This window comes from Anomaloglossus baeobatrachus, chromosome 4 (genome assembly GCF_048569485.1).
Source record: "Anomaloglossus baeobatrachus isolate aAnoBae1 chromosome 4, aAnoBae1.hap1, whole genome shotgun sequence".
Lineage (NCBI taxonomy): Eukaryota > Metazoa > Chordata > Amphibia > Anura > Aromobatidae > Anomaloglossus > Anomaloglossus baeobatrachus.
Window position 1 is genome coordinate 58,789,096 of NC_134356.1, and position 23,261 is coordinate 58,812,356.

Consider the following 23,261-nt stretch of genomic DNA (forward strand, 5'->3'; position numbering starts at 1 on the left):
CTTCCTTCAATTATACCATGTTTGCCAGTGGCGTATGCTGAAAAACAGCCCCACACCATGATGCTCCCACCACCAAACTTCACTGTTGGTATGGTGTTTTTAGGGTAATATGCAGTGTCTTTTGGCCTCCAAACATGGTGTGTGTGTTATGCCATTAAAAGAGTTCAATTTTGGTCTCCTCTGATCAGTATTTGACAGAACGTTGTTGAGCAAAACTTTAAATGCCGTTGAACATGCTCTTTGTTCCGCAGTGGAGCCTAACATGCTGAGTGTACATACAGGCCATGGAAGTTGAGAGCATTACTTATTGTTTTCTTTGAAAGAATTGTACCTGCTGAATCCAGGTCTCTCTGTAGCTCTCCACAGATGGTCCTTGGATCTTGGACAATTCTAATGATATTTCTTTTCACAGCTCTGTCTGAGTTCTTGCAGGGAGCACCTGGTCGTGGCCAGATTATGGTGAAATGTTCTTTCGCTTTTGAATTATGACCCCAAAATTGCTCATTTTAAACCTTCAGTAGTTTAGAAATTCCTCTGAAACCAATGCCATCAGTTTGTTTTACCCTACTGATTATGTGTTGTCGCATCATCAGTACGCTCACTAGTTTTACCGATCATGAGAGGTTTCTTGTGTGCCACCTGGTAATAAGACACCTTTTTATAGGCCATCAATTGATCCAGCTGATTGGGTTTATTTTCACTAAGTGTCAGGATTACTTCTAATTACTGATAGATTTCAGCTGGTGTCAAGACTTTTTCTTGGCTTTTCCACCTCCATTTCTTCATTTGTTTAAAACATTTTCCATGTGATATTTCTCATTAATAGACATAATGTAATGTATGGATAACTATGGTTTGATTTCTTTGCCTATGTGTATTGGATGGATTGTTACAGACATCTGAATTTAAAGTCTATAGCACCTTTAGAAATACATTTACTGAAAAAAATTGGTGACAGATTCAATGAAGGGAATTTTGTTACTTACCGTAAATTCCTTTTCTTCTAGCTCTTATTGGGAGACCCAGACGATTGGGGTATAGCTACTGCCTCCGGAGGCCACACAAAGCACTACACCAAAAAGTGCAAGGCCCCTCCCCTTCTGGCTATACCCCCCCGTGGTATCACGGGTTCTCCAGTTTTAGTGCCAAAGCAAGAAGGAGGAAAGCCAATAACTGGTTTAAACAAATTAACTCCGAGTAACATCGGAGAACTGAAAAACCGTTCAACATGAACAACATGTGTACCCGCAAACCACAAAAAAATCCCGAAGGACAACAGGGCGGGTGCTGGGTCTCCCAATAAGAGCTAGAAGAAAAGGAATTTACGGTAAGTAACAAAATTCCCTTCTTCTTCAGCGCTCTATTGGGAGACCCAGACGATTGGGACGTCCAAAAGCTGTCCCTGGGTGGGTAAAGAAATACCTCATGTTAGAGCTGCAAAACAGCCCTCCCCTACGGGGGTGTCACTGCCGCCTGCAGGACTCTTCTACCTAAGCTGGCATCCGCCGAAGCATAGGTATGCACCTGATAATGCTTGGTGAAAGTGTGCAGACTCGACCAGGTAGCTGCCTGGCACACTTGTTGAGCCGAAGCCTGGTGTCGTAATGCCCAGGACGCACCCACGGCTCTGGTTGAGTGGGCTTTTAGCCCTGAAGGAACCGGAAGCCCCGCAGAACGGTAGGCCTCTAGAATTGGTTCTTTGATCCATCGAGCCAGGGTGGCTTTAGAAGCCTGCAACCCCTTGCGCGGACCAGCGACAAGGACAAAAAGTGCATCGGAACGGCGCATGGGCGCCGTGCGGGAAATGTAGATTCTGAGTGCTCTCACCAGATCCAGCAAACGTAAGTCCTTTTCATACCGGTGAACCGGATGAGGACAAAAGGAAGGCAAGGATATATCCTGATTAAGATGAAACGAGGAGACGACCTTAGGGAGAAACTCCGGAATGGGGCGCAGCACTACCTTGTCCTGGTGGAACACCAGGAAGGGAGCCTTGGATGACAGAGCTGCCAGCTCCGACACTCGCCGAAGCGATGTGATCGCAACAAGAAACGCCACTTTCTGTGACAGGCGAGAAAAGGAAACTTCCTTCAGAGGCTCGAAAGGCGGCTTCTGGAGAGCAACTAGTACCCTGTTCAGATCCCATGGATCTAACGGCCGCCTGTACGGGGGCACAATATGACAGACCCCCTGCAGGAACGTGCGCACCTTAGGAAGACGTGCTAGACGCTTCTGAAAAAACACGGATATTGCCGATACTTGCCCTTTAAGGGAGCTGAGCGACAAGCCCTTTTCTAACCCCGATTGCAGGAAAGAAAGAAAAGTGGGCAATGCAAATGGCCAGGGAGACACTCCCTGAGCGGAACACCAGGATAAGAAAATCTTCCACGTTCTGTGGTAGATCTTAGCAGAAGTCGACTTTCTAGCCTGTCTCATTGTGGCTACAACTCCTTGGGATAATCCTGCAGACGCTAGGATCCAGGACTCAATGGCCACACAGTCAGGTTCAGGGCCGCAGAATTCTGATGGAAAAACGGCCCTTGGGACAGTAAGTCTGGTCTGTCTGGAAGTGACCACGGTCGGCCGACCGTGAGATGCCACAGATCCGGATACCACGATCTCCTCGGCCAGTCTGGGGCGACGAGTATGACGCGGCTGCAATCGGATCTGATCTTGCGTAAGACTCTGGGCAAGAGTGCCAGAGGCGGGAATACGTATGGGAGCCGGAACTGCGACCAATCTTGTACTAAGGCGTCTGCCGCCAGAGCTCTTTGATCGCGCGACCTCGCCATAAATGCCGGGACCTTGTTGTTGTGCCGGGACGCCATTAGGTCGACGTCCGGCACTCCCCAGCGGCGAAAGATTTCCTGAAACGCGTCCGGGTGAAGGGACCATTCCCCTGCGTCCATGCCCTGGCGACTGAGGAAGTCTGCTTCCCAGTTTTCGACGCCTGGGATGTGAACCGCGGATATGGTGGATGCTGTGTCTTCCACCCACATTAGAATGCGCCGGACTTCTTGGAAGGCTTGCCGACTGCGCGTCCCTCCTTGGTGGTTGATGTATGCCACCGCTGTGGAGTTGTCCGACTGGATTCGGATCTGCTTTCCTTCCAGCCACTGTTGGAAGGCTAGTAGGGCAAGATACACTGCCCTGATTTCCAGAACATTGATCTGAAGGGTGGACTCCTGCGGAGTCCACGTTCCCTGAGTCCTGTGGTGGAGAAAAACTGCTCCCCACCCTGACAGACTCGCATCTGTCGTGACCACTGCCCAGGATGGGGGCAGGAAGGATCTTCCCTGAGACAATGAGGTGGGAAGGAGCCACCATTGTAGAGAGTCCTTGGCCGTCTGGGAAAGGGAGACTTTCCTGTCTAGTGACGTTGACTTTCCGTCCCATTGGCGGAGAATGTCCCATTGAAGTGGGCGCAGATGAAACTGCGCAAATGGAACTGCTTCCATGGCTGCCACCATCTTCCCTAGGAAGTGCATGAGGCGCCGCAAGGGGTGCGACTGACCCTGAAGGAGAGATTGCACCCCTGTTTGTAGTGATCGCTGTTTGTTCAGCGGAAGCTTCACTATCGCTGCTAGAGTATGGAACTCCATGCCAAGATACGTGAGTGATTGGGTCGGTGACAGGATCGACTTTGGAAAGTTGATGATCCATCCGAAAGACTGTAGAGTCTCCAGCGTAGCATTCAGGCTGAGTTGGCATGTCTCTTGAGAGGGTGCCTTGACCAGTAGATCGTCTAGGTAAGGGATCACCGAGTGTCCCTGAGAGTGCAAGACTGCTACCACTGCCGCCATGACCTTGGTGAAGACCCGTGGGGCTGTCGCCAGACCGAATGGCAGAGCTACGAACTGAAGATGGTCGTCTCCTATCACAAAACGTAGAAAACGTTGATGTTCTGTAGCAATTGGCACGTGGAGATAAGCATCTTTGATGTCTATTGAGGCAAGGAAGTCTCCTCGAGACATTGAGGCAATGACAGATCGTAGGGTTTCCATCCGGAACCGCCTGGCGTGCACATGTTTGTTGAGCAGTTTTAGGTCCAGAACAGGACGGAATGAGCCGTCCTTTTTTGGAACCACAAAGAGATTGGAGTAAAACCCTCGACCCTGTTCCTGAGGAGGGACAGGGATCACTACTCCTTCCGCTCTTAGGGAGTCCACCGCCTGCCGCAGAGCATCTGCTCGGTCTGGATGTGGGGAGGTTCTGAAGAATCGGGCTGGAGGACGAGAACTGAACTCGATTCTGTACCCGCGAGACAAAATGTCTGTCACCCACCGGTCCTTGACCTGTGACAGCCAAATGTCGCAAAAGCGGGAGAGCCTGCCCCCGACCGGAGATTCGGCGGGAGGGGGCTGGAAGTCATGAGGTAGCCGCTTTGGAAGCGGTTCCTCCATTTGCTTTCTTGGGGCGTGCGTGAGCCCGCCAGGAATCTGAGTTTCTTTGCGTCCTCTGAGACCCTTTGGACGAGGTAAATGGTGTCTTGCCCGAACCTCGAAAGGACTGAAACCTCTGCTGCCACTTTTTCTGCTGAGGTTTGCTTGTTCTGGGCTGGGGTAAAGAAGAGTCTTTACCCTTGGACTGCTTAATGATGTCAGCCAATGGCTCGCCAAACAGTCTATCTCTAGATAAAGGCAAGCTGGTTAAACATTTTTTGGAACCAGCATCTGCCTTCCAGTCCCTTAACCACAAGGCTCTGCGCAAAACTACCGAATTGGCGGACGCCATTGAGGTGCGGCTGGTAGATTCTAGGACCGCATTGAGAGCGTAAGACGCAAACGCAGACATCTGCGAGGTAAGGGACGCCACTTGTGGCACTGCTGGATGTATGATAGCATCCACTTTTGCTAAACCAGCTGAAATAGCCTGGAGAGCCCATACGGCTGCGAATGCCGGAGCAAACGACGCGCCGATAGCTTCATAGACAGATTTTAACCAAAGGTCCATCTGTCTGTCATTGGCATCTTTAAGTGAAGCGCCATCCTCCACTGCAACTATGGATCTAGCTGCAAGTTTGGAAATCGGGGGGTCTACCTTTGGACACTGGGTCCAGCGCTTGACCACATCAGGGGGGAAAGGATAACGTGTATCCCTAGAACGTTTAGAGAAACGTCTTTCTGGGTGAGCGTCGGGTTTCTGGATTGATTCTCTGAAGTCAGAGTGATCCAACAAAGCACTCAATTTACGCTTGGGATAGAGGAAACGAAACTTCTCCTGCTCTGCAGCTGCCTCTTCTGCTGAAGGGGCTGGGGGAGAAATATCTAACAGCCTATTGATGGCTGAGATGAGGTCGTTTACCATGGCGTCCCCATCAGGGGTATCCAGGTTGAGAGGGGTTCCAGGAGTGGATTCCTGATCACTCTCTTCAGACACCTCACAGGGAGACTGATTGCGCTGAGACCCTGAGCAGTGTGATGACGTTGAGGGTCTTTCCCAGCGAGCTCGCTTAGGGTGGCTGGGGCTATCATCTGAGTCATAATCCTCAGCTTGTGAAGCCGGGGACCCCCTTGTAGTCTGGATTGGATCCAGCTGAGGGGGGCCAGAGGACAGAGACCTCGCCGAGTCCAAAGACTGAGCCCCAGACATGGATTGCAAAGTTTCAAGGATTTTTGTCATAGTCACAGACATTCTATCAGCAAAAACTGCAAAGTCTGTCCCTGGCGCCGGGGCAGAACTTACAAGCGTCTCAGCCTGGGTCACTACCTCTCCGGACTCCGGCTGGCGAAGCAGCACCGGATCGGAGCATTGCACACAATGGGGGTCATCGGAGCCTGCTGGTAGAGCAGCCCCACATGCAGCACACGCAGTGTACACAGCCCTAGCCTTGGCAGCCTTGCGTTTTGTGGATGACATGTTGCTGCTTCCTCAGAGCGATCTGGGTATCCAGCCAGGAAGCGACCTCACAGTGCAAGAAATAAATAAATATATATATCTGGTGACACAGTACACCAATACACACTGAGGCACTAGAGGGGCCAGCTGAAATGCCGCTTACCGCCCGCTTAAGAGCGGGTGTGTGGTCGCCAAAAGCCCCCTAGTCCAGGTCTCCCAGAGCCTTGCGTCCTTCCTCCAGCCAGACTGCATGTAATGGCTGCCGGCGTCCTGGGAGAGGAGGGGGGGCGGGCCCTGGGCGTTCCTGGCTAAGAGCGGGAAGCCTGCTTCCCTCTGTGCCTAGTGAGAGGGCTGGAGCATGTAAATCAGGCTCCAGCCCTCGTCGCTGCTGCGAAACAGCGTCTCTCCCCTACCCTGATTGACAGGGTGGGGGCGGGAACGAAGCGGAGCTAGGCCGCAAAAAGCCGGGGACTAAAGTTATAAACGCCGCCGCCGTAAAAGCGCGGTCGGCGTGTCCCCGGCGCACCACAAGTCACAGCAGCGCCGCCCGATCCAGTGGGGGTCGGCGCTGCGTTCCCACAACACAAAGTCCCCCAGTAAACTGTAGGAACACTAACTCCAACGTTACGGTCCCCGGCGCACTACAACACCCAGCCAGCCCGGAGTGTGTCTGTGCCTGCCGGGGACACAGAGTACCTGTATGATGCAGGGCCTTGTCCCTGATTGTACTCCTGCTCCATATCCATCAGGTTCAACTGGGTCTGTGGATGGAGCCCGGCGTCAGAGCTTAGAAGCCGGCAGGATCCCACTTCCACAGAGCCCTACAAGGGGATGTGGAAGGAAAGCAGCATGTGGGGCTCCAGCCTCTGTACCAGCAATAGGTACCTCAACCGTACAACACCATCCACGGGTGAGACGGGAGCATGCTGGGGGCCCTATATGGGCCCTCTTTTCTTCCATCCGAAATAGTCAGCAGCTACTGCTGACTAAAATCTGTGGAGCTATGTATGGATGTCTGACCTCCTTCGCACAAAGCTTGAAAACTGGAGAACCCGTGATACCACGGGGGGGTATAGCCAGAAGGGGAGGGGCCTTGCACTTTTTGGTGTAGTGCTTTGTGTGGCCTCCGGAGGCAGTAGCTATACCCCAATCGTCTGGGTCTCCCAATAGAGCGCTGAAGAAATTTATTTTACCTGCTGTATCTTTATCTTTAATAGGGTGAAAGGGAATGTGATATGAATTTATATATATTTTTCAAACATTTTGTTTTTACTATTTATTTTTTTCGTGCCTATAGGGAATTTAAAACTGATCATCCTATTGCAATATATTGCAGTAAACAGTAAAAATTAAGGTCTCCTATGAACTTCAGCCAGAGGCTGGCATACAAAAGAGTACCATCAAGAGAGGCAGACAGATCTTGAGCAGACTACAGGCAGTCATGGCAAACCATCATCTTGGGGGGCTGATGCCCCTGGATATTTAAAGGGTAAGAGAATAAAGGCAGATGATGGCTTAAAAACACAGCCATCATCTGCTGGCAAAAATGCAGGTTCCAATTCTGAGCATTTTTTAATGACAGGGACAAAATATACGAGGTAATAATACCTCATATGTCAGGAACGGTTTGAGATTGAAAACATTTATAACATTTGTGTTGTAAACTTTTAGGAGATGAAAGCTTACAGTATACACACACACACAGTAAAATTTCTAGGAGGCACTAAAAAAATCCAATACGTTGGATTATTGAGACGTTTTATCAACTTACTTTGCTGATGCGACGAGATTTGCTCCCTGAGAACCTTCTTCAAAATCAGTTTGTATAATCAGTATTACATTGCTGAATGAAGATTCTAGAAAAGTCCTAAATGGAAGAAAACATACAGTAATAAGAGCAACAAAATAATTAAGAAACAACCCTTTCAGTGCCATACATAGCATAGCTGAAATATCACAGCCTTTTACAGTGATATCTCCCCTGTACAGCCTCCGGTGATCCAGTGTCACATTTAAAAATGCTTTAACCCCTTCATGACCGGACGATTTTCACTTTCCGTTTTTTTTCTTTTGCCATTCTTCTTCCGAGAGACGCAACTTTTTTATTTTGCAGTCAATACGGTCATGTGAGGGCTCATTGTTTGCGGAACAAGCTGTACTTTTAAATTAATCCATATGTTTTACCATATAGTGTACCGGAAAACGGTAAAAAGAATTCCAAATGTGGAAAAAAAATAAAATAAAAGTGTGATAGCAATATTGTTTTTGAGATATTTTAATCACTGTGTTCACTATATGGTAAACTGATGTGTCGTTGTGATGCCTCAGGTCAGTGCGAGTTCGTAGACACCAAACATGTATAGGTTAACTTTTATCTAAGGGTTAAAAAAAAAAAAAAAAAAATCAGAAGTTTGTCTGAAAAAATTGGCTCACGTTTTGCGCCATTTTCCGTGACCCGTAGAGTTCTCATTTTTCTGGATCTATGGCTCAGTGACTGCTTATTTCTTGCGTCTCAAGCTGCCGTTTTTAACTGTACCATTTTTGCGCAGATGCTACGTTTTGATAGTCTGTTATTGCATTTAGCGCAAAATTTGTAGCGACCAAAAAATATAATTTTGGCATTTGGTAAACAGCATAGCGGCAAAAAAAATCCAATCAGATTAATTGATTTTATATTTTGATAGATCGGGCATTTCTGAACGCGGCGATACCAAATGTGTATATTTTACATTTTTTTAACCCTTTAATTTTCAATGGCACGAAAGGGGAGTGATTTGAATTTTTAGGGTTTTTTTAAATTTTTTTTTAACTTTTTATTTTTATTTTACTAGCCTCCCTATGGATCAGCAATCTGATCGCTCTGCCATATCTGCTGATCACAGCTACACAGCTGTAAATAGCAGATATACTCATTTTGTGCCTCACCCAGCTCTGGGCCGGGTGAAACCGAGAGTAAATAATGTGAGCTACAGAAGTCATCACATGACCCTGTGCTATCATGACAACCACCGGAAGTCACGTGACCACGTTACGTGACTTCCGGTATTGGCCAGTGAGTAAATGTTTACCGCTGATGCCGTTATAATGGCGCTGTCACATATTGACAGCACCATTTAAGGGGTTAAACGGCACAGACAGATAACAATTCTGCTCGAGCCTGGCAGGCACACATCCCAGCTGTGAAAATCAGCTGAGATATGGGCAGATCGCTGCATGCTGCCAGAGACAGACCGCAGGCAGTAACACTATGACCGCTAGGACGTAATATTACTGCCCACAGTCGTTATTAAAGGATAATTCTCATATTAAAATATGGATTTTTGTGTACTCACCGTAAAATCGTTTCCTCTTAGCCATCATTGGAGGACACAGGACCATGGGTGTTATGCTGCCTATCCATAGGAGGACACTAAGGAGATGCAAAAGCATAGCTCCTCCTCTGCAGTATACACCCCCTGGCCGGGCCAGGCAACCTCAGTTTTAGTACACAAGCAGTAGGAGAAAAAGCCAGTAAAAACATCTCAACAGAGGAACATGAGAAAAGAAGAGTCATAACCAAATAAGATACTAAGAGAACCAAGGCCCAACAGGGCAACAGGGTGGGTGCTGTGTCCCCCAATGATGGCTAAGAGAAAACGAGTTTACGGTGCGTACACAAAAATCCGTTTTTCTCTGACGCCTCATTGGGGGACACAGGACCATGGGACGTCCTAAAGCAGTCCATGCGTGGGAAACATAAAAGACGACAACACAAGCCAAGGACTAGGAACCAGTCCCAGACAGCCTGGAGCACCTACTGAGAGAAGGTGCTCTACTGCCGTTTGCAGCATTGTCCTACCCAGATTTGCCTCAGCTGAAAACCTGGGTATGGACTCTGTAATGCTTTGAAAACGTATGTAGGCTAGACCAGGTCGCAGCCTTACACACCTGTCCCATTGAAGCCTGATGCCGAATGACCTACGAAGCGCCAACTGCTCGCGTGGAATGAGCCCGCAGCCCACTAGGACTGGGCTTGAGTTGCAAGCGGTAGACTTCCTGGATCACAGAGCGAATCCAGCGAGCCAGAGTCGCCTTTGAAGCTGCCTGTCCCTTCTTAGGCCCCTCAGGAATGACGAACAAAGAGTCCGTTTTCCTAAAGGGGGCTGTCCTGGATATGTGCTATCTGAGATCTCTGACGAGGTCTAACGAATGCAGAGACCTTTCCACCCTATGAACTGGGTGTGGACAAAAGTAAGGCAGAACATTGTCCTCGTTCAAATGAAACAGGGTGGGAACCTATGGAAGAAAATCCGAAAGGGGGCGCAGAACCACCTTGTCCTGGTGAAAAATCAGAAAAGGCTCGCGACAAGAGAGCACTGCTAGCTCCGAAACCCGTCTGATAGACGTAATTGCCACCAGGAACGTTACCTTCCAGGACAGAAGAGCAAGGGAGGATTCCTTGAGAGGTTCAAAGGGGGACCTCTGGAGACCATCCAGAACGAGATTGAGGTCCCATGGGTCCAGCGGCCGATTGTACGGGGGAACTAGATGGGAAACGCCCTGGAGGAAGGTCTTGAGCTGCAGTTTTTGAGCCAGACGGCATTGGTAGAAGATTGAAAGCGCTGAGACCTGCCCTTTAAAGGAACGGAGAGCCAACCTGCAGAAAATCGAGAATTCTGGGGATGGCCAGAGGCAGAGGCTGGACGTTAGTTTCCCTGCACCATGAAAGGAAGAATTTCCACGTATGGTGGTAAAAGCGGGATGAAGCAGGCTTTCGGGCGCTGATCATGGTGGAGATAACCGCGGGGGAGAATCCTGCTCTTGTTACTACCCAGGTCTCAATGGCAATGCCGTCAGCTTCAGGGCTCTGGAGTTCTGATGGGAAATGGGCCCTTGGGTCAGCAAGTCTGGGATGTCTGGAAGGCGCCACGGTACGTCTACGAGCATTTGTACTAATTCGGCGTACCAGGCGCGCCTCGGCCAGTCCGGTGCTATCAGTATCACCGGGACTCCCTCTGCCTTGATTTTCCTGATTACCCGCGATAGCAGAGGTGGAAATATGGAAGGCAGGCGGAAGTGGTGCCAGGAGCAGACTAGAGCATCCGCGCCGATGGACTGTGGATCGCGTGACCTGGCTATGAACGCGGGTACCTTTGCGTTCAACCTTGAGGTCATTAGATCCACGTCTGGTGTGTCCCAGCGAGAGCAGATGTGTAGAAACACTTCTGGGTGGAGAGACCGTTCTCCGGCGGCCAGGCCTTGGCGACTTAGAAAGTCTGCTGCCCAGTTCTCTACCCCCGGTATGTGTACCGCTGATATCACTGACCCTGTCGATTCGGCCCAGCTGAGGATCCTGTGGGCCTAGAGATAAGCTGCCTTGCTGCAGGTGCCCCCCTGCCGATTGATGTAGGCTACACCTGTCGCATTGTTCGATTGGACTCGAATCTGATGACCCGCTAGCAGAGGGCAGAACGCCCTGAGCGCGATGAAGATCGCGCAGATTTCCAGGATGTTTATGGGTAGGGAAGACTCCTGGGGCGTCCAACGTCCTTGAGCAGTGTGGTGCCGGTACACTGCTCCCCAGCCTAGGAGGCTGGCGTCCGTGGTCAGGACCAGCCAGTTCACTGGGAGAAAAGATCTCCCCTTCGACAGGGATGAGGACCGATGCCACCAGCGGCGTGCGTACCTGACTGAAGGCGTCATGTGAAGAGGTCTGTCCGGGAAGAAGGGGCTCTTGTCCCAGGCCGCTAGAAGGGCTAGCTGCAGTGGGCGGAGGTGCAGTTGAGAAAAGGGTACTGCTTCCATAGCCGCCACCATCCTGCCGAGCACCTTCATGCTGAATCGAATGGAGCGAGACGGAGGACGTAGAAGGCAGCGTACCGCTTGTCAAAGAGATATCACCTTGTCCAGGGGGAGATAGATCAAGCCCCGACGGGTGTCCAGGGACATGTCCAGGAAGGTGATGGATCGTGATGGGATCGGGGATGATTTGTCTAGATTCACTAGCCACCCTAAGCGGGATAGGGTGTCCACAGTGATCTGTACGCTGGTTAAGCAGTCGCGGAAGGAGGGGGCCTTGATGAGATCGTCCAAGTAAGGGAGAACGACTACTCCCCTGGCGTGAAGGACGCTCATGGCGGCCGCCATGACTTTGGTGAAGACCCTTGGTGCTGTGGCAAGGCCGAAGGGTAGAGCCACGAATTGAAAGTGAGAGTCCTGAACTGCGAAGCGGAGGAACTTTTGGTGATCTGGGGCGATGGGTATGTGCAGGTACGCGTCCTTGATGTCTATGGAGGCGAGGAATTCCCCTTCGACCATGGATGCAATAATGGACCTTAGGGACTCCATTCTGAATCTCCGTACGTGCACATGTTTGTTCAGGTGTTTGAGGTCCAGGATGGGTCGAACTGACCCATCCTCTTTGGGGACCACAAAGAGGTTGGGATAAAAAAAACCTGAACTTCTCGTCGTCCGGGACAGGAATTATCACTCCTGCTGTTTGGAGCGAGTGGATTGCTGAGAAAAAAGCTTCGCATCGTTTTCGAGTCTTTGGGGGGTTTGAGAGAAAAAACTGACTTGGGGGTCTGGTCCTGGTAACCGGAAGACACAAGGTCTCGCACCCATTTGTCGTCTGAGGCGGCAGACCAGATGTGTTGAAAGAGCCGCAGTCGACCTCCTACAATGAGTGTGTCTTCCGGGGCGCCAAAGGAGTCATGAGGGGGGAAAACGTCGTGGCCGAGTCTCCCTATTCCTGGACTGTTTCGGTCTAGGCTGCCATGACTAAGTGGGTTTCCGGGAGAGCTGAGAAGGTCGGTCCCTGCGTAGTCCACGGCTGGTGGCGGGAACAGCATGGGATGTAGACCAACCAATGAGTTCCGAAGGAGCGGAACGAGGACTGTGGACATCTGGTGAAGGTCGTCCTGGACTTCAGCTGGGGGAGGGAGGTACTTTTTCCTCCCGTGGCGTCAGAAATGAGCTTGTCCAGACGTTTGCCAAACAATCGGTCTGGAAAAAAGGGAAGGCCCGTGAGAGACTTCTTGGAGACAGAGTCCACTCGCCATTGACGGAACCAGAGAGCTCTACGGATAGCTATGGTATTTGAGGTGGCAAACGCTGCGCAGGTAGCAGCGTCCATGGAGGCCTGCATGAGGTACTACGCCGCAGTGGCAATTTGAGCTGTTACCTCTGTGAAGGTCTGAGTGAACTGGGATTCCTCAAGCGAAGTGTTAAGGGATTCTGCCCAGACCGAGATCGCCTTTGCGACCCACACAGCGGCAAAGGAGGGCGAGAGGCAGGAACCCGCAGCCTCAAAAGCAGAGCGGGCGAGGTGCCCCACCTGTCTGTCTGTCGGGTCCTTGATGGAGGAACCATCAGGTAAAGACAGGAGCGTTTTTGTGGCAAGGCGGGAGACCGGGGGGTCGACCGAGGGCGGATCGGCCCAGCCCTTAGGGGCAGGTGATGCAAAAGGGTACCGGGACTCCATGAGTTTACGGTTACCGAAGCGCCTGTCAGGCTTCTCCCTTTGCTTTGTGAGGATATCCTGATACTCTGGGTTATTAGCGAAAACCTATTGGGGTTTCCTTGCCCTCTTAAAGGAGACCGCATGGTCAGTGGTAGTGGATGGGGTGTCCTCCACATGCAGAGTTTGGTTGACTGCTGCTATAAGGGAGTCTATTGCAGTTTGATCATCTGGGGAGGATGAAACCAAGGAATCCTGGTACAAACAACATTCTCCCTCCTCCAGCTCTTCAGAAGCCGTGGAGCTTGTGGGAGAGCCTGCCCTGTGTGCTCCCGAGGGGGAGCCATGAGAGAGTGCTGGAGACACCCGGCCGTGTGCTCTTTTCCGGATCCCTGCAACCGGTGAAGCATGTGCCCGGATTACCTCAGAAGGATCCTCCATAGGGGTATCCTCAGGCTGCGTTCCGTCCAGGGACCCAGAAGGGTGTGGAGGACGACATTGCATAGCCAGCACCAGGTTCTGTGACAGTTTTTCCATGGATTGGGACAGAAACTGTGCCCATTCCGGTGGGCTGGGAGCCCGAGGCTCTGGGCTGACGGTTGCGGTGGTGGTGGCGGGGGGGGGGGTCTTGGGGGGCTATAGGGGCACAGGACTCACAGAGAGAAGAGGTAGCTCAGCGTGGCAGGCAGTGCAGGCTGAATAATCTCTTAGTACCCTTAGAATTCTGCATGTTCCTAATAGGAGTATGCCAGGAGGGGGAGCAATGCTCAGCAGAGCTACAAGTGGAGCAAGTACCTCACCAGAATCAGCCGATGGCCCTGCGTCCTCAGGAAGGAGTAAGCTCTGTGGAGAACTTCACATGCTTTCCTGGGGGGGGGCTTATCGCGGCCCGCGCGGGGGGGGGCTTAGCGCTAAAAGAGCGCCAAGAAGAAGTCAGTGTGTCCCCCTGCTGTCGGTAGCAAAAAAAACGGCGGGAAGGGAACTTCTGTGACAGTTTTTCTCCCCCTCCCTCCAGTCAGCACATTGCTTGTCGCCGGCTTTCCTGCAATCAGAGCACGCAGCTAGAGCAAATAAGCAGAGCAAATAAACAGTGCGAGTTCCTGAGCTCTGGGCCCTCCCCCGCCACCAGTAAATTATCTGTGCAGGATTTTCTACAAACAGCAAGTGACTTCCCTCTCCTCCAGCGAGCAGCAGTTAGAGAAATATTAACACTGTGTGTTCAGGATCCCTGGGGCTCTCCTCCTTGCAATCAGCAAGGGACTTTCTGATAATAAATACTGTAAATTGAGTAGTCCTGGGAGCCTTCCCTGCACCGTCTTTTCTCCCTTTGTCTGGGAAACCAGTCAGGGGGGATCTCACCTAAACACTGCCTCAGTCTAGGCAGTGGGAATAGCAGAGTCAGCTTGCTGTGTCCGGCCACACAGGTGCCATGTTCAACTCAGAGCCTGCGAAGAGGGACTGAGGAATTGTGCCTCTGCCCTGGGCTCTGGAAAATCGGTGTCTGTGGAACCTGTCGTCCAGTAAAAGGCAGCCCAGGATCCAGCGTCGCAGGAGGGGGTACGTGGAGGCAACACTCCGCGTTCCTGCCCGTTGATGGTATTGGGAGATCGGTCCCAAAAGGAAACAGTCGCCCTCAAAAAATAACAAAACCGTGAAAGATGTGCCTCCTACAGACACTAAGCTAATACTGAGGTTGCCTGGCCCGGCCAGGGGGTGTATACTGCAGAGGAGGAGCTATGCTTTTGCATCTACTTAGTGTCCTCCTATGGATAGGCAGAATAACACCCATGGTCCTGTGTCCCCCAATGAGGCGTCAGAGAAAGATATCTATTAACCAAAGGATGAGGAATAACTTGCTGATCACTAGGGGTGCAACCGTTTGAACCCCCAGTGATTCCGAAAAGTTGACTCGGCATACAAACAATATACAGTATGTATACAAATGAAAAATCTTTATTATAGTCAGGAGAAGGTAAAACACAAGTCACACTGCACTGCAAAAAAGTGACCAAAATGGGCAGAAGGAATAGCATAATAAAAGGTATATGTAATTAGAGAGCATGTATACAGACAAATTCTAATCATAATTCAAAGTATTAGGTTTCAAGGCTTAAAGGGGTTGTCCACTAATTTAACGTTGATGTCTTATATTTAGGATAGGTCATCAATGTCTGATTGGCCAGGGTCAGACACCCCACACTCCCACCGATCAGCTGGTATTGGTGCCAGTGGCGGCAGCAGATGGCTGGAAATGCTCACTTCCGGAGCTGCTCCATCTTCTGATAGTAACCGCGGCCGGGTACAGCACATCCGCCTCCTATTGATTTAAATGGGAGGTGGATATGCAGTACCCGGCTACGGCAATATCTAAGCATTTCTGGCCGCCTGTTGCTGCTGCCGGCATAGAGAAGTGGATTAAGAGGGGAAAAGGATGCAAGATGTCGGACTCTGGATGATCAGACATTGAAGACGTAAAATAGAAAAAAAATGTTCAGTATGCACCTGTTCACACTTTGTTAGGAAGTACAATCAGTTTTCCTATTTTTTTATTATGGGGTCATGTCTTCTAATTGAGCACTCCTTCCAAACAGCTTAAGGCGATTTTTACTTCCTAGTATCAGGTTCCTGCGTGACCAAAAAATTGTTGACTGTTCAGCACAAGCAGAGGCATTTAGATAGGGACACAGTATACGAGATACGCTCTGACACTGGCTGCTGGGCTCACATAAAACTGGCCTTTTTTATTCTCTAAGTGTCTCAATTTTTACATTTATTTTCTGAGCAGTAATGTATGCCCAAATTCCTATATTCAATGTTTGAACACCTTAGTGCCTCAGAGTGCAGCTGTTTATTTGTTGGCTATCCTAAGGATAGGTCATCAATGTTAAAGTAGTGGACAAGCTATTTAAGCAGATAAAGCAGATCGGTCATAGAACTATATTTCCCTATATAAGGGGCAGCATAGTATGGAGACAGTTCAGCTTTAGCCAATAGTAGAGATCAAACAAAGCTATGGACACATGATTTGGAGTCTGCTATACTGAAAAGGCGCTAGCATCAATTGTTTGTCATTCTGAGTAAAAGGTGGGTCATCACAATTTAATTCTGTAGGGGTTGAAGTAATATTACCAATTAAGACAATCAACTGTGTCAATATAAAATATTTCTCCACTACAAAAATCTAATAGTTTAATAAAACAGATCATTTTTTTCCATTCAGACAAGTCTTTTTCTAAATGAACCAAAATGGCATTCAAATGTGTAGCCACATTTAAAGGGAACCAGTCATCAGAAATTTTGCACTAAACCTAAAAGATTCCCCTTCTGCAGCTCCTGGGCTGCATTGTAGCAATGTTCCTGTTGTTATTGTGCCCCCTTTCTGACCAAAATAAAGACTTTGTAAAGTGGTACCTTTTTGTATTCAGATCTTGATAATGGTACACGGGGGCGGGCTCTCTGGTGTCCGTTAGTCGGCCTCCCTGTCGCTTTAGGCCGTCCCCCATCGCGCAATTTCAAAGAGGTGACGTGAGGTAAGCTGGCCAGCGCTTGCGCAGAACGGTGGAGGCGACGGTGAAATCGCGACCACGAGATTATGGGCGGGTACTTGCTGATGAAAATCACAGCGCCGCCCATAATCTCACGCATGCGCAACACGTCACCAGCGGTCACACTGCACATTGCAGTCCCGCGAGAATGGCACGGCGCATGCACGAGATTATGGCCGCCCATAATCTCGCACATGCGCAACACGTCACCAGCGGTCACACTACACATTGCAGTCCCGCGAGAGTGGCACGGCGCATGCGCGAGATTATGGCCGCCCATAATTTTGTGCATGCGCCGTGCCACTCTTGCGGGACTGTGCAATGTGCACAGTGTGACCGCTGGTTATGTGTTGCGCATGCGCGAGATTATGGGCGGCACTGTGACTTTCATCAGCAAGTACCCACCCATAATCTCGTGGTCGCGCTTTCACCGCCACCTCCACCGCTGCCTCCACCGTTCTGCGCAAGCGCTGGCCAGCTTACCTCACGTCACCTCTTTGAAATTGCGCGATGGGGGACGGCCTAAAGCGACAGGGAGGCCGACTAACAAACACCAGAGAGCCCTCCCCCGTGTACCATTATCAAGATCTGAATACAAAAAGGTACCACTTAACAAAGTCTTTATTTTGGTCAGAAAGGGGGCACATAAACAACAGGAACATTGCTACAATGCAGCCCATGAGCTGCAGAGGGGGAATCTTTTAGGTTTAGTGCAAAATTTCTGATGACAGGTTCCCTTTAAAGGGAATCAGTCAACAAGTTTTTGGCATGTCATCTGTGAGCAGCATGATGTAAAGGATGAAACCCTGATTACAGTAATGTGTCACTTGCTCGTCTGCATGCTATCATTTTGATACAATTACTGCTTTCTCAGATGCAGATCTAGCAGTGCTAAGAATGCTGAGCCCTGTATAACCCAACCAACACCACTGATTGGCAGCTTTCTGTAAATTGACGGAAAGCCACTAATCAGATGGGGTGGGTAGGCGATGTGTTACACAGACCAGTTAACTGGTAGTTGATCTAGTCCTGTAGTGATCATTTTCTAATAAAGAAGGGAATTTTGTTTACTTACCGTAAATTCCTTTTCTTCTAGCTCCTATTGGGAGACCCAGACAATTGGGTGTATAGCTTCTGCCTCCGGAGGCCACACAAAGTATTACACTTTAAAAAGTGTAACCCCTCCCCTCTGCCTATACACCCTCCCGTGGATCACGGGCTCCTCAGTTTTGGTGCAAAAGCAGGAAGGAGAAAACTTATAAATTGGTCTAGGGTAAATGCAATCCGAAGGATATTCGGAGAACTGCAAACCATGAACCAAAAGAACAATTCAACATGAACAACATGTGTACACAAAAGAACAACCAGCCCGAAGGGTACAGGGGCGGGTGCTGGGTCTCCCAATAGGAGCTAGAAGAAAAGGAATTTACGGTAAGTAAACAAAATTCCCTTCTTCTTTGTCGCTCCATTGGGAGACCCAGACAATTGGGACGTCCAAGAGCAGTCCCTGGGTGGGTAAAAGAATACCTCAATAAAAAGAGCCGAAAAACGGCCCCCTCTACAGGTGGCCAACCGCCGCCTGAAGGACTCGCCTACCTAGACTGGCGTCTGCCGAAGCATAGGTATGCACTTGATAGTGTTTCGTGAAAGTGTGCAGACTAGACCACGTAGCTGCCTGACACACCTGCTGAGCCGTAGCCCGGTGCCGCAATGCCCAGGACGCACCCACGGCTCTGGTAGAATGGGCTTTCAGTCCTGAAGGAAGCGGAAGCCCCTAAGAACGGTAGGCTTCGAGAATCGGTTCCTTGATCCACCGAGCCAAGGTTGACTTGGAAGCCTGCGAGCCCTTATGCTGGCCAGCGACAAGGACAAAGAGCGCATCTGAACGACGCAGGGGCGCCGTGCGAGACACGTAAAGCCGGAGTGCTCTCACAAGATCCAAAGAGTGCAAATCCCTTTCACACTGGTGAATTGGATTAGGGCAAAATGAAGGTAAGGAGATATCCTGATTGAGATGAAAAGGGGATACCACCTTAGGGAGAAATTCCGGGACCGGACGTAGAACCACCTTATCCTGGTGAAACACCAGGAAGGGAGCTTTGCATGACAGCGCTGCTAGCTCAGACACTCTCCGAAGTGATGTGACTGCCACTAGGAAGGCCACCTTCTGCGAAAGACGTGATAGAGAGACATCCCGCAGCGGCTCGAAGGGTGGTTTCTGAAGAGCCGTTAGCACCCTGTTAAGATCCCAGGGTTCCAGCGGACGCTTGTAAGGTGGGACTATGTGGCAAACTCCCTGCAGGAACGTGCGGACCTGCGGAAGCCTGGCTAGACGCTTTTGAAAAAACACGGAGAGCGCCGATACTTGGCCCTTGAGAGAGCCCAGTGACAAACCCTTGTCCATTCCGGATTGAAGGAATGAAAGAAAGGTGGGTAAGGCAAACGGCCATGGAATAAGACCGTTATTAGCGCACCAGGATAGGAAGATTTGCCAAGACCTATAATAGATCTTGGCAGACGTAGGTTTCCTGGCCTGTCTCAAGGTGGCAATGAAATCCTGAGATAACCCTGAAGACGCTAGGAGCCAGGACTCAATGGCCACACAGTCAGGTTGAGGGCCACAGAATTCAAATGGAAAAACGGGCCTTGTGACAGCAAGTCTGGGCGGTCTGGAAGCGCCCACGGTTGACCCACCGTGAGATGCCACAGATCCGGGTACCACGACCGCCTCGGCCAGTCTGGAGCGACGAGAATGGCGCGACGGCAGTCGGACCTGATCTTGCGTAACACTCTGGGCAGCATCGCCAGAGGAGGAAACACATAAGGCAGTCGAAACTGCGACCAATCCTAAACTAACGCGTCCGCCGCCAGAGCTCTGTGATCCTGAGACCGTGCCATGAATGCCGGGACTTTGTTGTTGTGCCGTGACGCCATGAGATCGACGTCCGGCGTTCCCCAGCGGCGACAGATCTCTCAAAACACGTCTGGGTGCAGAGACCATTCCCCCGCGTCCATGCCCTGACGACTGAGAAAATCTGCTTCCCAGTTTTCTACGCCCGGGATGTGAACTGCGGAGATGGTGGAGGCTGTGGCTTCCACCCACTGCAGAACCCGTCGGACTTCCTGGAAGGCTTGACGACTGCGAGTGCCGCCTTGGTGGTTGATGTATGCGACGGCAGTGGCGTTGTCCGACTGGATACGGATCTGCCTGCCCTCCAGCCACCGATGAAAAGCCAATAGGGCTAGATACACTGCCCTTATATCCAGAATATTGATCTGAAGGGATGACTCTATCGGAGTCCAGGTTCCCTGAGCCCTGTGGTGGAGAAAAACCGCTCCCCACCCTGACAGGCTCGCGTCCGTGGCGACCACAGCCCAGGTTGGGGGTAGGAAGGATTTTCCCTGCGACAGAGAATTGGGAAGGAGCCACCACTGAAGTGACGTCTTGGTTGCAAGGGAAAGAGAGACGTTCCTGTCGAGGGAAGCCGAACTCCTGTCCCATTTGCGGAGAATGTCCCATTGGAGTGGCCGAAGATGGAATTGCGCGAACGGGACTGCCTCTGTAGCTGCCACCATCTTCCCCAGGAAGTGCATGAGGCGCCTTAAGGGGTGTGACTGACTCCGAAGAAGGGATTGCACCCCTGCCTGCAGAGAAAGCTGTTTGTCGCTCGGAAGCTTGACTAACGCTTGCTGGGTATGAAACTCCATCCCAAGGTACGTCAGTGATTGGGTCGGTGTCAACTTGGATTTCGGGAAGTTGATGATCCACCCGAACCGCTGGAGAGTCGCCAGAGCGACAGATAGACTTTGTTGACACGCCACCCGAGACGGGGCCCTGACTAGGAGATCGTCCAAGTATGGGATCACCGAGTGGCCCTGAGAATGCAGGACCGCCACAACGGATGCCATGACTTTGGTGAAAACCCGTTGGGCTGTCGCCAAGCCGAAAGGCAATGCCACGAACTGGAGATGACTGTTGAGTAGCTTGAGGTCCAGAACGGGACGGAATGACCCGTCCTTTTTTGGCACCACGAACAAGTTGGAGTAAAATCCGCGACCACGTTCCTGAAGGGGAACGGGGATCACAACTCCTTCCATCTTTAGAGCGGCTACTGCCTGAAAAAGTGCGTCGGCCTGAGCGGGGGGCGGAGAGGTTCTGAAGAAGCGAGCCGCAGGACGAGAGCTGAACTCTATCCTGTAACCGTGAGACAGAATGTCTCTCACCCATCGGTCTTGAACATGTGGCCACCAGGCGTCGCCAAAGCGGGAGAGCCTGCCACCGACCGAGGATGCGGGCAGGGGAGGCCAAGAGTCATGAGGAAGCCGCCTTGGAGGCAGTGCCTGCTGCGGCCTTTTGTGGGCGAGACTTGGATCGCCACACATAGGAGTTCCTCTGGCCTTTCTCCGGCCTGTTGGACGAAGAGGATTGGGACTTGGCGGAGGGACGAAAGGACCGAAATCTCGATTGGATTTTTCTCTGTTGAGGTCTCTTAGGTTTGGCCTGGGGTAAGGAGGAATCCTTTCCTTTGGATTCCTTAATAATCTCATCCAATCGTTCGCCAAACAAACGGTCGCCAGAAAACGGCAAACCGGTTAAGAACCTCTTGGAAGCAGAGTCTGCCTTCCATTCGCGTAGCCACATGGCCCTGCGGACTGCCACAGAGTTAGCGGATGCTACAGCTGTACGGCTAGCAGAGTCCAGGACGGCGTTCATGGCGTAGGATGAAAAGGCTGACGCCTGAGAGGTCAAAGACGCAACTTACGGAGCCGAACTACGTGTGACAGCATTAATCTCAGTCAGACAAGCCGAGATAGCTTGGAGTGCCCACACGGCTGCAAAAGCCGGGGCAAAAGACGCGCCCGTGGCCTCATAGATGGACTTCACCAGGAGCTCTATCTGTCAGTGGCATCCCTTAGCAATGAGCCATCTGCAACCGACACCACGGATCTAGCCGCCAAGCTTGAGACTGGAGGATCCACCTTGGGACAGTGAGCCCAACCCTTAACTACTTCAGATGGGAAGGGGTAACGTGTGTCAGTGAGGCGCTTAGTAAAGCGCTTGTCCGGTACTGCTCTGGGCTTCTGGACAGCGTCCCTGAAGTTAGAGTGATCAAAAAACGTATTGCGTGTACGTTTGGGGAACCGAAACTGGTGTTTCTCCTGCTGAGACGCCGACTCCTCTACAGGAGGAGGCGGGGGAGAGAGATCTAACACCTGGTTGATGGACGAGATAAGATCATTTACTAAGGCGTCCCCCTCAGGTGTATCAAGGTTAAGGGCGACGTCCGGGTCAGAGCCCTGAGCTGCGACGTCCGCCTCGTCCTCCAGAGAGTCCTCAAGCTGGGATCCCGAGCAGCAAGAGGAAGTCGGGGAAGAGTCCCAGCGAGCCCGCTTAGCCGGTCTAGGACTACGGTCCGGGCAGGAGTCCTCCGCCTGAGACCGAGGGGCCAACCTGGGAGCGCGCTGAGGCGCGGACCGAGAGGGGCCTGGAGGCGACGAGCCAACAGGGGCCAGGGCCTGTGAAAGGTCCGGTCTGGACTGCAAAGCCTCAAGTAGCTTAGAAGACCATTTGTCCATAGACAGTGCAATGGATTGAGAAAGAGACTCAGAGAGTTTCTCAGCAAAAGAGGCGAACTCTGTCCCTGCAGCCTGGTCAGGGGGAGCAGGGGGGTCTACATGAGCCGAGGGGCCCACCAGTGTCCGAGGCTCCGGCTGAGCAAGCGAAACAGGGGTCGAGCATTGCTCACAGTGAGGGTAGGTGGAACCCGCAGGTAACATAGCCCCACAAGAGGTACAGGCCGCAAAAAAACCTCTGCCTTAGCAGCTTTGCTCCTTGTGGACGACATGCTGTTGTCTCCTAGGAGAGTAATCACTGAGGGTATATGGGAAAGGGGTATACAGCCCACCGAACAGATAGATATAGAGATATACGTATCTAATCCGGCACCCTAGGGGGACCAGCACCGGGTGACCGGTGTGGCTTACCGACCGCTAACGAGCGGTGTGTGTCCTCCAGATTCCCTGCCTTGGATCCCCCGGAGCTGCAGAGCTGTTCACTAAGAATCCTCCACCGGCAGAATGCCAAAAAATGGCTGCCGGAGCTCTCAGGGGAGGAGTGGAGCCGTGGGCGGCGCCAGAAAAGTGCGGGAATCTGGGGTCCCCACAGTGATCAGTGAGGGAGGAGGAAACATGCAGGATGCTCCAGCCCTCACATCCGACGTCAGGTCGGTAATCCCGCCCTTACCCCTGACAGGCAGGCCCGGGGGCGGGATTTTTGCGACTAGGCCGCGATGAAGCCGGGGACTAAATTTGAGACCGCGCCCGACAAGCAGGCACAGTCGGCGCGGAAGTCCACCGGCCTCCTGAATTCCGCGGCTTCCGGGAAGAAGGTGCTCTCCTGCACAGTCCCCTATGGGGACACAGAGTACCTTTGAGTTGTA

The 23,261-nt window shown here is 51.4% G+C and overlaps 1 protein-coding gene across 1 annotated transcript in view; it reads right to left on the bottom strand.

Moving 5' to 3' along the window:
- RNF213 (ring finger protein 213) overlaps positions 1 to 23,261 on the bottom strand; it is a 486,493-nt gene that overhangs the window by 194,435 nt on the left and 268,797 nt on the right. The window contains exon 30 of the mRNA XM_075344370.1: positions 7,610 to 7,705. Coding sequence (XP_075200485.1) covers positions 7,610 to 7,705 — 96 coding nt within the window. The remainder of the gene's footprint in view (positions 1 to 7,609; positions 7,706 to 23,261) is intronic.